The sequence below is a fragment of the Strix aluco genome, chromosome 5, assembly GCF_031877795.1.
Source record: "Strix aluco isolate bStrAlu1 chromosome 5, bStrAlu1.hap1, whole genome shotgun sequence".
NCBI classification, from domain to species: domain Eukaryota; kingdom Metazoa; phylum Chordata; class Aves; order Strigiformes; family Strigidae; genus Strix; species Strix aluco.
The window spans coordinates 25,602,594-25,618,065 of record NC_133935.1 but is presented as its reverse complement, the minus strand read 5'-3'; the positions used below and the strand labels follow the sequence as shown (position 1 = coordinate 25,618,065).

The window sequence follows — 15,472 nt, the reverse complement described above, 5'->3', positions numbered from 1 at the left end:
GGGATGTGGAGTAGAGAGCATCATCACCAAACATCTGAACTGTAGTGACGATTCAAACACTTTGATGGTAAAAAGAAAAAAAAAAACCAACAACAAAACATACCAAAAAACACCCCACCCCCCCAAGCAGATAAGGTCATCATTTCAGATCCTTCTAACATATCCTTCCAAACATTCACATTTACTTTTATAATAATTTCTCACTTCAGTGAGAATATAAACATGTGAGAGTATGCTACAAGCAGTGAAAACTGAAACCAATCTTTCCAGCTATCTTCCTTATTAGAGGGTTTCACATTTCTCAGGATACTACAGTAACCTATTTGATCAATTCCTGCTTTCTCTTACACAGAGTGCCAGCAAAAGAGCAAGTCTGTGCCACTTAGACAGTGGTGTGCATCACGACTGGGCCTCACTTCTGTAAGAACGGGTCTGAATGTGCTAGTCACTTTACAGACAAGTCTCCTGCACAGCTCTGTTATATCATATAGCTCGTTCTTACTATCAAATAAGGCTGGATCTATACTATCAACTTAATCTGGACCTAAGTCGCACAATGGAAATATCATTCTTATTTTTGAAACCATGCATGTAGTATAATTATACAGCAACCCTAGAATAAGTTCACTCTGGACTCATTACTTAGTGCATATTTAAGTTAGGGAGCAAACACCACATACAATTTTCTCAGAGAAAAGCATGTTTTTTTCCACATGACAGAAAAATGCTACTTACGTCACACTGCTGGGGTCTCTGATTTGGATTTAAAACGTAAAGCTACATACATGTTGTTCAGCAGGACAGGAAACACCAATCATTCCTCCCAAAACAGCTACGTCACTTCACAGAAAGGTTGATAATTTTCATTTATACAGTTAAGCATGCAGCCAAAGCCCAGCGCATTAGGAAGGCAGTACTCCACTGCAGTAAAAAGAGTAAAACTGCAAAGTTTATAAAAATTCCATTTACATTCCAAGAGAATTTGGCTCTTGAATGAAAGCCTCTGGGTAAGGCAGATACTGAAACATATTTCTGCCTTTCAAAGTTCCCATTGTCTCAGCATGACACATTTTGCCATTCAACTTGATCCTGAAATGAAGTATACAAATGGCATTTTTCAAGAACTGGAAGGTAAAAGAGAAAGGAAAGACAGGCTTTTGGTGCCAGACCTGTTCCAAAGTAAACACATACAGCTCAATAAAGCAAGTACCTTCAAAAACACCAGCTATCACCACCATGCGTAGTGCCGGAGCTCTTCTGGGCAAGAAGCTAGAGCAGACTTAGCAACACTGCTTGGCTCCTTACAAACACAGCAAAGCAATTCACAAAACTGGGCACTAAAAGCCACTACCGACAAGGAGGATATTTAAAAAGTGCTATCTAGGAAAGCAGCATGGATACAGCAAGGCTTCAAGTATGAGCACCAGCCCGGCTGGAGCAGCACACACCCAGGCACCCTGAGCAACTTCTGAAACATGCAACTGTATGTGGTATGAACTGACAGGCAAACAGAAAGAAAGATAAAAATCTTGTACAACAGCTGATAGTTCTAATGATGAAACAGAAGGAGAAAGTGGTCATACTGTGGTATCAGCCCAGAGGGAAAATTACTTTCTTCACAACGGTTTCTGTTAGCACAAATCTGGCAATTGCACTGTGCATATTTTCACCATCCAACTGTTTATACCAAACCTCCTCCCTGGAGAGGTTCCCTGCCTTCTTTTTCTATAACCCACTTTAAATCCACTTCCAAAGCTTTTGAGAAACATCCAGAAACAAACAAAACAGTACAGGATCCTGAAGTCTCTGAGCAGCAAGCAAACATGAAAACCCCACCACTCCAATCTATGTCAGTTATGGGCCAGTATTTTTCAACTCTTGAAGCTTGATCTTAATACTCATGTTATTACTAAATACCGATTTTCATGTTCAGAATGAAGCCTTGTCCAAAGTTCACTTAGGTCAATAAAAAAACCTTCAGCTCAATAGGTTTTGGCCTGATATTCCCATTCTAACATCTGGATGGTACTAGCTTCTTCAGAAAGAAAAAGAAATATTACATTCCTACATATTTCAGGTTTTCAGCAGTTTCACCATTCACAAGCCCCTATTTTATTTAATATGCTACCTGCCAAATAAAACAAATCAGATACTTCAACATGCAGATTATTCTTCTTTGACGTTATTGCCAAGACCAGATCTTTCTGACACTCTCCAGTTTTTACAACAGTCCCCATCTGAGAAGGGAAAATGAGATAACAAGACATCACTGACACTTCAGCATTTCATTTACTTCATTTATATACTTCATTTCCTTTGACTTGTTATTCATTCCACAACGTACATTTTGTTCTAGTAAGTTTTGCTACTTTAAAAGTTACAGAGTGAATTACATTTGTTCTATTTAAAGTAGCACTAAGAAACTGAGTAAAATTAGTCCTGTCAGAACAGGCTTTGCTATTTAAAAGCAAAAGATGTTCAAACATTTTAGCCATTTTAAGTCATTCTTGCTTTCCCCATGAAGCGTCTGGATGAATTGCCCATTATAGTCACAGCTAAAAGCAGAGAACACTCCGTGACTGACTCACCCAGCCCCAGCTCATAAACCAAAAAGGGTGGACACTCCCAGTGTCTGACCCCTCCCCGACCATGAAAAAAACTTGAGGAGACAGTCACAGACACAAAGGACTCAGGGATGGAAACGCTGCACGGGTCCTGCAGCCTCAGCAGCTGCTGTGCTTCTGGGACTGATGACACCAGGGAAACCCAGGGGACTGCAAGGCCCAGAGAGCAACTCAGGGTGTCAGTGGCTGGCTCCAACATGCCCCCTAAACCCCAGAAGAGCTTTTCACCCAATGCACCCAAGTAAGAGATGCTTTCATCAAATTACTTTCCTATCTTGGGGTAGACAACTAAACCTACAAATACCCCAAAATGTCAAAGAGGGGCTCCGAGTAGACCAGGCAAAAAAACCCTCTGAAAAAGACCAACAACCCTGCCCTGCAAAGGCCACAGTTGTATGCACACTGTACGTTGGCATTAGCCAGTACTGTTCCTGAAAGAAGCCATGCCACTTTCCATCAAACCATCTGTTTGTTTCTCTCCTGCTGCCACTAGATGCTTTGTGCCAGTGCGAGAAGCTGCGTAACCCAGATTGAGAAAACACACTGGGCTGAAACAATTTCTTTTAAAAGAATTTTGGTGCAGCCAGTTTCACCTGCATTGATCGAAAAGGGCCACCCTTCCCCAGGCTGAGCCTGTTCATTCCTTCCCATGGAGTTTGTCCAAAACCCAGAAGTGATAGGGCTTCATCTTTTAATCTGGCCCACAGAAATTAATCTTGCAAATCATTCCAACACACCCGCAGTAATTATAAGGAAATATTTCCTAATATGGAATAAAACCTGAATATTGGAGTCGTGCTGCACTCCAGGATTTCCTGCTATTCAATGAGGCTGAACAGCAGAAGTCTCCCATGAACAGTGGCTGTGATTCAGTTCTCTGCTACTTTCAACGAGCAGCAAGCACAGCCAAACACAAAATAATTTCCCTGACAGGAAAAGATATGGGCTGGGTGAAACTATGTATGTGTATACAAAAATATATATTTATATGGGTATACATATAAAGTATGTCATCTACACCTATATAAAATACATGTACTTTGTTTTCTTCCTTTTAGAGTTAATCTTTTGTCCACTTCAAGTAGCAAAACCTTTTAATTCAAACATCATAACCTTTGCTTTCACTAACAATGGGAGACTGGCCACCAAATGTTTAGAAAAAATCCATTAATAAGGTCACTTCCATCGTTGCTCCACTTGCCTCAACCTTTGGCAATACAATTACATTCTTTATGCTCTACTATCAATCGCTCTGTCCCAAAGTACATTGAGACATCCTGTACACTCGTTCAGCGTTGAGTGACTTGCAATGACATATCAAAAATCTTCATGAGCTCAGTCCTTTCAAATAACTCATTTTCTTTACAGAGGGCTTTTTAAGACAATCCAATCATTTGTATTTTAGCTGTATCCACTCAAATCGTTTTATTATGCGTGTGTGGGGGGGTTTAACCCCAGCCAGCACTACACAGCCGCTGCAAGCTAGGACGCCCCCACCCACCCCATTAACCTCCTGTAGAGAGAAAGGAGAAAATAGAGAGGTTGTACTTCTGCTCCATCAGCAAGGATGGAGGACTAGAGTTAGGAACAGGAAGGGAATAGAGGTGCTGGTGTATCCACACACTGCTCTGTCTTCCAAGGAGTGTTCCAAATGGGAGATCAGCTCAGGACAACACCCTGTATGATTAAATGAAGCACAAGATGCTATGAAGGAACTAGACTTGCAGTCCAATGCAGTCATCCCTCTCATCCAGGGTTTACTGCAGCATCTGAATTGATGCATTTTAATTTACTGGCAACAAGAGAAATCAGTAGCTTGCTGAAAAACTAACAATGCTGTGCAATGAAATGGCATTGCTTTGCTCACTCGTATCTTTCCTTTCTCCTGGCTTTCCCCAAGTTTCACAGTGCTGCAAATCTTTGTCCTCTTCAAAGTGTCTAAAAACAGGAAGTTCTTCTATCTATTGAAGTAACTGCATTCCTGTGCACTTAAGCATTTTCTCAGCTTTGAGCAGGTACTTGCATCCAGGCATATTCAAGAAAACATTGTTTTAAAGATCTACTAAATGAACTGGCATAAAAAATCCTGTGCTAAATATTTTGCTGCAATGTTTTGGATCATGAAATAATTATGAACAGAGCAAGGTCAGTGACCAAAAATCTGCTTCCTCCTTACTAGTTTTCTGCATAAAATTATACTCAGGTCTAATGAAAGATATGCCCCACTCCAAAACATGTCCAACTGTCTAAAAGTAAAATTCAGTCACAGTGAGTTTCTCTACATCCAGCTCTTCCATGGCCAAGAGACACAACTTAGGACAGAAGTAAAGAATCAGAGGAAGAACTTCTAATATGTCACCTGTATAAAGTTTCCTTGAAATTGTAATACGTTTTCAGCTTTGATCCAATCAACTCTACTCTCAAATTTTACAGATGCTGTAAAGCCTTTCTATTCTCTAAGGAGCCTAGGGAAGAGGAACAGAGGGGGGCTTCACCTTTGGCAACTAGGAGGGACTTTTGCATTGGAGAATGCTGGAGGAAAAGAGTGCACTAAGTTTGTTTTAACTGATGCATGTTCGAATCCCTGACTCTTGCTAGGCTCTTTTTAGATCACATCAATCAAATTAATATGGTAATTACACAAAAGTGCATGCCAGCAAAGGAACTGACTGCTAAATGAGATGTGGAACATCAATGACCGGCTATGGCCTGTGCAATGCCTCTAGTCTCTCTAGAGTTAATGAGCACAACAGATGCCTCTGGCCTTAAAAAGCTGCAAATGCAGGTAGAGCATCTTGTTTGTATATGAAATACTGGAGAGCAGATGTTTGTCCATTCAAATCCCACTACAACAGTTTAGTTCTTTAACTATGATTTTTGGAGAAGGAGACAGCTGATGGCACAGAAAGCAGACTACCTTGATGAGGCCCAGGATACACAAAGATGGAAAGATGTGTGCGGTCTTTTGACTTAAGAGAGGAATACATCTTACCACCTTTCTAGTGCCTGAAGCTGGGAAGCAGATTTGGAACGGTGGGGATGGAGCTGTGCCTTACTCTTACCACTAAACCATCAGAAGCTCTAACCATCAGTACCAAAGGTAGAGAAAGAAATATTATTTCAAGAAGGAACAATAATGGCAACATCTGATCCCTACAGTGATAACAAGGACAACTGAAAAGAGAAAGCATTACCATTCTGCCTCACTAGCAGACTGTTTTAGTAAAGAACAGTCAATACAACTGTTTTTGCATTTCAACATTTATATTACTTTGAGAACATATATATCACTGTATCAATCTATGTATCATTTTGAGAACAAAAATACACTGCAAGTGGGTAGCCTGGTGTGCTGGCTTTGTGTGGCAGGGTTTTTGGTAGCGGGGGAGGGGACTACAGAGGTGGCCTCTGTGAGAAGCTTCTCAAAGCTCCCTGCGCTTCAAGTTGGACCCGCCTCTGGCCAATGCCGGGCCAATTAGCAACAGTGGCTGCACCTCTGTGATAACATATTTAAGAAGCAGAACCTGAGAGAGGGTGGGGGACTTTGAGGAGGAGTTATGAGAAGGACATCTATGCAAACACCAAGGTCAGTGGAAAGGAAGGAGGAGGAACGGGGGGTAGTGTGCCGGAGCATGGACCCTGTATCCCATGGTGAGACAGCAGGGTCACCCTCCCTGACACCTATGGAGGTCACCAGAGGAGCAGAGATCCACCTGCGGCATGTGGAGAACCCCCAGGTCTCTGTGGAAAGAAGCCCCTGCTGTCATAGCTCATCACTGGGAGGACTGCAACACGTGGAGGTGACCCACACCGAAGCATCTTGAGAAGAATGCATCCCGTGGCGAAGACTCATGGTGGAGAGTTTGTGAAGGAGTCTCCCATGAGAGGGATGCCATATGGAGCAGGGGGAAGAATGCAGAAGAATGCTTCCCCTCTCACCCTGGAGGAAGCAGCAGCAGGCTGATTGCACCACCCCATCCCCTGCCCTTGTGCCACTGGGGGAGGAGGTAGAGATATCGGGAACAAACCTGAGCCTGGGAAGAAGAGAGGAGTGGGGGGAGGTGTTTTTGAGATATGGTAACATTCCTCACTGTCCCATTCTGTCTGTTAAGCATCATTATAGTTAATGTTTTGAATTAAAGTGACATCTTTTTTTCTTCCCCTAACGAGCCTGTCTTTTGCCTGTGACTGTCAATGGGTAAGCAACCCCTCCCTGTCCTTATATTGATTCCTGAGTCTTTTGATTAATTTTTCTCCTTCCCAGCACTGGGGAGAAAGGGGTGAGTGAACAGCTGCACAGTTCTCAGTTGCCCTCTGGGCTCAAACCACACACCAGGGCTTATCCTTCTAAGATTTAGAGGTTTAGGCATATAGAAAAACAGATTTTTCAGTGGCAGACTCACAGAGCCTTGCCTTCATGAAATCTGAGTCTTCATGCAGCCTATTGCTTCACATCCCAGCTGCTCATCTACTCTAAGGCTGAAGTGAAGCTGAGGAGTGCTTTGTTATGGCTATGTGCATACACACATAATCCCTCCTACACAATCACAGAATCATCTAGGTTGGAAAGGACCTTGAAGATCATCTAGTCCAACCATTAACCTAACCATTCTCAACTACACCATATCCCTAAGCGCTATGTCAACCCAACTCTTCAACACCTCCAGGGATGGGGACTCCACTACTGCCCTGGGCAGCCCATTCCAACACCTAACAACCCATTCTGTAAAGAAATGCTTCCTAATATCCAGTCTAAACCTTCCCTGGCTCAATTTGAGGCCATTAACAAAGTAACAAGCAATAGGACAAGAGGTAAAGAGACTCATCCCCAGCTCTCTGCAGCTTCCTTTCAGGTAGTTGTAGAGGGCGATGAGGTCTCCCCTCAGCCTCCTCTTCTCCAGACTAAACAACCACAGTTCCCTCAGCCGTTCCTCATAAAACCTGTCCTCCAGACGCTTCACCAGCTTCGTTGCCCTTCTTTGGACATGCTCAAGTAATTCAATGTCCTTTTTGTAGTGAGGGACCCAAAACTGAACACAGTAATCAAGGTGCAGCTTCACCAGTGCCGAGTACAGGGATAAGATCACTTCCCTGTCCCTGCTGGCCACGCTATTTCTGATGCAAGCCAGGATACCATTGGCCTTCTTGGCCACCAGGGCACACTGCTGGCTCATGTTCAGCTGGCTGTCAATCAACACCCCCAGGTCCCTCTCTGACTGGCAGCTCTCCAGCCACTCCTCCCCAAGCCTGTAGCACTGCTGGGGGTTGTTGTGGCTGAAGTGCAGCACCCGGCATTTGGCCTTATTGAAACTCCTACAGTTGGCCTTAGCCCATCGCTCCAGCCTGTCTAGGTCTCTCTGCAGAGCCTCCCTTCCCTTGAGCAGATCAACACTCCCACCCAACTTGGTGTCATCTGCAAACTTACTGAGGGTGCACTCGATCCCCTCATCTAGATCATCAATAAAGATGATCAATAAAGATCATCAATCACATATCCACCCTTCTAGGAAGACAAGAGAAAGGCAAAAAAGGAAAAGGAAATAAAAGATTTGTCTCTAGGTGAAAGATGATGTGGTTTGTGATGGGCATTAGTTCCCTGTGGAAGGTCATTCTCCAGTCTTGGCCTGGGAAAGCTCACTCAGAATAGGTGTTTTCCTTTAAATTAATCTCGGAGACTTGATTCTATTATCTGGTTTCCTACTTAAAGGACAACAGAAGCAAAAGCAGGGTGTGAGTAAAAGTTCTGGCTATATCCAGCTACAAGAGAAAGTGAGAGGGAAAAGCAACAGGGGATATTTAAGTTTCTATAAGATATTAAGGCTGTACGTAGCTGCTATGCTACAGTTAAACATGCAAGAATGGGCAAATTTCCAGATTAAAAAAATTCTTAAAGAACATAGTTTCATATGCTTTCAAGATGAAATCTATTATGGCAAGAATAAGAGAACGACAACTTCTCCAGGAGCAAAACTTTCCTATGAAGAAATTCTTCAGAACAGAACAGTCTTGCAGCACATCCTGAAGGCTAAGCATGCTCTTGACTGAGAAAAGGAGCAAGATTCATCAGTAAGAAGGACTCTTTGTGGAACACAGGTCACCTCATATAAAAGTATGGGCTTTACAGGAAAGTAGAAGGAAAAGCAACACCTGTGTTCCTGAAGAATGGCTCTTACTGTTCCTTTTCAGTGTGTCTCTATTGTCCTGTAAGGTGACTAAGTGTCATTGTGCCTTTGTTTCTTTATCTGTCAAGCAGAGACAAAGGCCAGTGGAGTTACCTGCAGGAAATTTGAACAAAAATACCAGTTTAGTGCAAACAATATGTAAAGATGGAGACTGGTAAAGTGGCAAATAAAGAAGTCTTCCAGGCAGTGATCTGAATTGCTTGGCAAGGTGGATACAACCAGCTATTTCCCATAAGTAATAACCAGAGAAAAACCCAAATAAGCCATAGGAAGAATGCGATCATTTCCACTTTTGAAATATTATTTAACATTAACATTTCCTTATGAGGATGGGCCCCAAGCATAAGGCCCTTACACAGAAAGGGTAGACACTGCTGCCAAGCTCTGTTTCAAGGAGTGTCAGTACAGTTCTATGAACTGCTTCTTAGAGAAGTCCCTCCCTCTCACTTTGCAGATCCCTGCCCAGCCCTCACCATGCACTCCTATAGTTTTCCCAATAATGCAGTCACAGCCACAGGTGAGTTAGGTGAACTCAGCAGCCTGACAAAACTAAGCTACCAACCACTCCCATGCTCCTGTAAAAAGGAGACACTTCTTCCATAAAATCAGCAAGTTGGTTTGTCCCACTCTCCAACTACACAACTACTTAAATTCAGTTAAAGGGGAGTAATGAAACATGGATAGGCACAGAGGACAAGGGAGAGAACAGCACTGTCCCTTTTGCAGGCACCCAAATTTGGACTACATCCAAGTAGGGTTTGGATACACTTGAGGCATTGTCCCTCTCCACAGTGGCCAGTTATATCAGGTTGGGTACAACATAAATCCCAGAGTCCAATGGTGACAACTGTTAAACAAATGTTAACTCTCACCAATGAGTCACATTCTTCTTGCACCAACTTTTGCTGGTTCCATTTGAAAATAGGCTGATGAAGAGAACAGCTCTGCAAAGCTTTCAAAAGACAGGCTATAACTTTCTCACAGCCCCTTTATTTCAGGCTGCCACAACACAAAACACAGTCCATTCAATTTTGATGAAAATAGTTATGGTGAGGCTAATCATGATGAACATCTATCCCCTAGATAGCATAACTATCATGTGCTGCATTCTATTCATGAATAACCCTAGCTATATTTACAAAGACCAGGAAGGGTTTGTACTATGTGCTATTTCTGCTTGCTTTGGAAGCCATACCAAGTGCTCCTCTTGCAGCACTACTTAGTTCCTGTAGGTTGAACAAAGCCCAACATGGAGAAGCAAGCTCAAACAGCCATGCTGACGTGGAGCAGAAGTCCACACTATGCAGCAGAGACATAATTTGTACCTGAATCTGAATAGTTTTATGCTCACTCAAAGAATGCCGAGAGCAAAGACTTAGAGCAAAGCCTGATCTACAGTAACACATCAGGAACATCCACCTTAAGGCCCACTCTAACTTCTCACTCATTCCTTAATGTGCCTCTTCTCATTCTCCTCAACTCTACCAGAAGAGTTACCAGCGAAGGTATCCCCACCACAACCTCCAATGATGGCTTGAGGTGGACAGACCTTTCTGCAAAATAAAACCACATTAAATTCTGGTATTTACCAATGATGCAAGTGTTGAAGTCATGAATATTTTGAGTTTTCTTTTTCTAATTGCAGATGATGTATGTACAGAGGAAGGATGCTCTTGTGGCTATAAAACAGGAAACTGCATTAAGTAACAGATGGTCTGGATTCTATTTTGTTTCTCATGTGCAAAACCAAACCCTACGGAAAAAAAAAAATGTACTTAGGGTGTGCCTCAGTTACCCTGCATGAAAACAAACATATCATTCCCATACCTAGCAGGTCATGTAAGGAGTCTTAATGAGGTCATACGCACAAAGAACCTGGGCTCTTAAAAGGAAAGATGCTGAAGTAGTATTAAAAGATTATTAACTCATTCTAAAATTCATTATTTAACCTCACCCCAGAACTTAGGAAACATGTGGTCCGTTCTTGTCACTGCACTCCTCTGAGCTGCCCATTTGATCAGACTGGACAAGTTAACTACTTCAGTCAACTGCAGAAGAGGCACTAATCCATACATTGTGGATTTGGAAGGGTGTGTGGCAAGATAAGCAACTCAGATGTTTTTCACTCTTCCAAGAACAGGGTTGAAGTCTCATTCTGATTTCAGAAATTGGAGGAAAATATATGGGAAAAAACTATACAAAAGACAATTAAATATTAATATACTGCAAGTGGCCAAGTTTGGCAATAACTTTTCCAAGTTGAGCTACACTCAGCCTTGGCAAAATGTTGCTATTGTGAATTCAGCTGAAAGTATTCATTTGAATGACTCCCCAGTCTATGTCTACACATTCTGTTGCTCATATGCAAATAACATTAATCAGCTGTCTTTTAAAGTACTGATAAATAGACAATGTTTGGAAAGTTTTACCAGTTCCTGGTAAAGACACACATAACATCAGGAATGTAGTTTGTCACATCAATATAAAACAAAGAGAGAATACTTCTCAGTTTCACAAATCACTAGGAAGCGGCTGCTCTGCTATATTCTGTTCACTTCTGAAAACATGAAGAACACTAAAAAAATAAAGAGAAAGGAGTCTAATAATGTAGTATTAGTACTGAATCAAAAACATTTACATCTGTGATTTCTCAGATGATTAATTATTGCTTTGATTGAGTCTTTAAATTACAACTTGCACTATTTACAAAAAGAAAACCAGGTAAAATCCCTTATTTTTGAAGTGCCCCTGGCAGTCAGGAAAGGTCTGTGCAAAAACTAGCACTTTTTACACCACAGATCGTGCCACAATTAATATTGAGCTGTACCTCCCTAGCCTAGATATGTAATAAAAATGTCATTACTCTCTCCAGATCTAAGATGATGGGATAGAAGCAAGATCTGGAGGCTATTTTATGGGTTGGGGGGGTTTTTTTGCATCCCCTTGAGTAAAATCTTGCAAAATAAATTACGGAAATTTCAGCAAATCCTGAAAGCACAGGGAAGCTGCTCTGCTGGCAGCCTCCAGGAGGGAAGGTATGCCCTCCCCTTCCCAGCATGCCCAGAGCTGCAAAGGTCTCTTGGGGTTGTTACCAAGCCTCCAGCTGCTTTCCTCTCCTTAGGGTTATTCCTTGTGTTAATAATGCCAGAAAGCATCTTCCAATGAACTGGAGCTGCAAACTTTATTCTGCTTCCCTATGTGATGTACCTCCCACCCCAGCCTTCAACCAAATTATGCTTTGCCCCTTTAAAGTGTTTTCCACCCAGATCTCAAGGTACTTTGCAAAACCAAAACATAAAACACATCATCTTGGTAAAGCAAGCCAGCATTGTATCACCATTGACTATGAAGTAAATAAACCCGGGCTCAATCCTGGGAGGACTCTGAAGGTGTATGAGCAAGGGAAGAACTCGACTCTGCCTTGTAACAAGTATCTACAGCGGTCTGGGAAAGAGACCCCTTCCAACTCCACCCATTTACTAGTAGAAATATATGCAAGTTAACATATAGGCTTACATAACACTCTCCACATATAGTTCTCAAAATCTGAGGAAAATTTCAAACAGATTTTAGAAATTAGGAAAGTGAGGCACAACAAAATTAATCAGAGCCACCAAAATAAGAAGTAATTTAAAAAGTCAACTATGCAGCACCATATCAGCATCCAAAGCACAAAGTGGAATGTGCAGAAGCTGCCACAAACCTGAAGGAAGAGATGAGACATGGAATTGCCACATTAGCCCTGACTCTTACCTTGAGTTTAGTATTAGTCAGATCAGGTCAGCACTGGAGAAAGGCAAGCTGTTTCTCTGTCAAGCCTTCATACAGATACACGTCTGAAAAATAAAATGCATGCAAGTAAAGGAACATAAAAATGTTTCATGGAATCCTATTTTTAACACTAAATGGCACGATGAACTATGGGAAAAACTAGAATTACAGCAGGAAACAGAAAAAAGCTCAGTTGACATGAGCCTGGGGTTTTTCGGAGGTGCAACTGCAGAGGACCTCTGCCTACTTACGCTGCTGTTTACACGGAGCCCTGGGGCTTTCAAAGCTGTTACTGAGGAAGCACATTCTTCACACTCTTCTGGAGAAAAACAAATGCATTCTGACTACGCTATCAGCAAAACAAAAGGAGTCTGAATTCACAAGTTTTTGCAGGCACCTGCAGGGATATTTTACTAGGGTGAAGCCAGCAGATTTTATTACTGTTGAAATTTCAACTGCCATAGGAAACTACTCAGAAATCACAGAGCAGTATCAGAGCATAAACATGCACTGGAGGCTGCACAACTGGAAGTCCCCCAGCGCCTTGCTTGCACTCATCTTTTTCTCCTGAAAAACATGTTAACCTCTGTTCTACCAGCTGTAGTGGCAGAGTCCTAAAATAGCCAGCCTCACAGAAAGTAGAAGCAAACATCTCCTCCGAGTGCTTTTTCATCTCCACTGACTACAGAGGACAGTTAAGATTACTAACTGGCTTAGATGTGCAACCTTTAAGCACCCAAGGGTAGGTAGATTAATCCTGCCTGGCAGCTGATACAATGCCAACTCTCACTGTGATGAGGGTACCTGAAATTAATCATTGGATTTCATAGTTTACTTCTGCTGGTCATCACAAAAGCCTGTAACTGTTGACCATGTCTATAACAGGTTTCTCAAGCACTTCTAGAAACCTAGCCTCATCAAATAGCAGTCCTACAGCAAATGGATGTGACTTACAGTTAAAATATGTTCCAAGGGCCAGATGAAGCCAACCAAATAGGTGGTGTCCCTCCCCCATCCCCATCTGCATCACAGTGCACTGGAATCTCCAGCAAAGGAAGACTGGGCAACTGTGGATAGATCCAGCTCCTACCAAACTTGAGACAATTTGAATCCAACCGTGGTTTAAGCATCTTGCCATTTTTACATCCTTTAACTCTGGGCACCTCACAGAGAGTAAAAAATATTCTCCACAAAAAAAAAAAGATGAAGCTCTCTCTATATAGTGTTTGCTAAAAATACCTCTTTGGAGACATCCTTTGCCAAATAAGTGCCAAAACTTCAAAGGCTGAATTATAATGTTGAAATATTTGTAGTGCAAGTTTGTTACGTTTTTTGTAAAGCGTGGCTGGCAGAGATGGCATCTTTCAGCTCAAAGACCAGGCAATAACTGGAAATAGCTCTTTGGTAGCTTACGTGAAATGAGTCAACGGATCTCATTCCAGGTCTCAGTAAATTAGGAATCACATCACAAAAGCATCTGTAAGAGTCACTTCCTTTGTTGATACTATTCTAAAGGCCAAGGGCTGAATAAGGTGGGGAAAATGAATTATCCTCCTCAAAATAGCACACTCCTTCAAAACATGCATTGCTTTTACCTAGCATCTTTGGTGAAAGTATCCCAATGTGTTTTTACAAAACATGAACTAATCTAAATATTTCTTTAAGTAATATATGTAACCTCACACTTTCTCAGTCGGAAAAACTAGGACCTGCTGACTTCTAACATGCCAAAGCCATGTAAAAGGAGAGCATCCAACAGGAATATTCCCATCCCACATGCTAACTGCATTTCTGCTTTCCAGAGCCAACAAAAGTTTCAAGAGCTCCCAAGTATTTTTCTTCAAGAAAATTTAGGATACAAACATAGGCTTACCTTGAATAAACCACTGAATTTCAAGGACTCACATTTGCCTTGTCTTTTGCCAGTAAAGGGGCATGAAGCAAGCAATACAAACTTAGAAAACTAAGAAAAAGTAACAATATTTTAAACTCTGCTTTAATAATATAGAGTAATTTTAAGATGACACAGATAATATGGGATCATAATCTTTGATCATGAACATCAGTCTTCACTTCTCATAATAAATCCCCACACCCACATAAAGTATCATATAGATCCCAGTGAATTAACTTTGCTAGAAAGCAAAGCCATATGTGTCACAAATACAATTCAGAGCAGTAGTTTTGAAAAATCAGTTAATTAATTTGAACTTTGTTGCACTCAGATGGCACAAGGTAACAATATAAACACACTTAATATTAGGGGATTGGTGCTGCTCAGTAAATTTAGAGATGCCAAGTTCAGAACAAAGAATGTGTTTCATTCAAAGATGAAGGCCCCCCTGAATTTTGGTGCTTTGTAAACAGTTGCTAAATTAATTGAACAATGCCTGTGAAGTACGCAGGGTCAAATGTGGTCAGTACCTCAAAGAACACCAGATCTTTCAATATTGAAAAAGCACTTATAAAAAGATCTTCGTACATGCATACATTCTCTCTCTGCCAATCACTTCAAAAAATGCCACAACAGAGGCTGGATTATCCTTTGTCAGTCCCCTCTCCCTCAAAGTTTGAGAATGATACCCCCAAATTCAATATGGGTAGTATTTAGCTTTGTACCAATAAAAGAGGCTCTTGCTTAGAAGCAGCACTGACTGAGGTACCAAAGGAAGACAAGAATTACAAAGAAATTCTTAATTGTTTATTTTATTCATACATCAGTCATTAGCAAATATTAATTTAGATCCCATTAATCTGGAAAACCATGCATCTGCAGCTTCCTTGTAAAAAGTAAGGTTAGCCAAATTTTATTTCCATTAAAAATCCTACACCCTTGGTCAAGCACAAACTTCATTCCTGACCTATCCAAAAAAGAAAAAACAGGAGGAAAAAGCA

The 15,472-nt window shown here is 41.6% G+C and overlaps 1 protein-coding gene across 8 annotated transcripts in view; it reads right to left on the bottom strand.

Annotated features, from left to right (window-relative positions):
• STK38L (serine/threonine kinase 38 like) overlaps positions 1-15,472 on the bottom strand; it is a 60,238-nt gene that overhangs the window by 34,852 nt on the left and 9,914 nt on the right. For 5 of the 8 annotated variants that reach the window (XM_074826471.1, XM_074826470.1, XM_074826472.1 and 2 more), the window contains one exon: positions 12,560-12,642. The exons of 1 other annotated variant lie outside the window; for it this stretch is intronic. Coding sequence is in view for 1 of the 7 variants with exons in the window: in XM_074826468.1 (XP_074682569.1) it covers positions 10,396-10,419 (24 nt within the window). In the remaining 6 variants the exon portion in view is untranslated. Of the gene's footprint in view, positions 1-10,395; positions 10,486-10,760; positions 11,326-12,559; positions 12,643-15,472 lie in introns of those variants that run through there. 2 more of the 8 variants (XM_074826468.1, XM_074826475.1) reach the window with 1 other exon arrangement.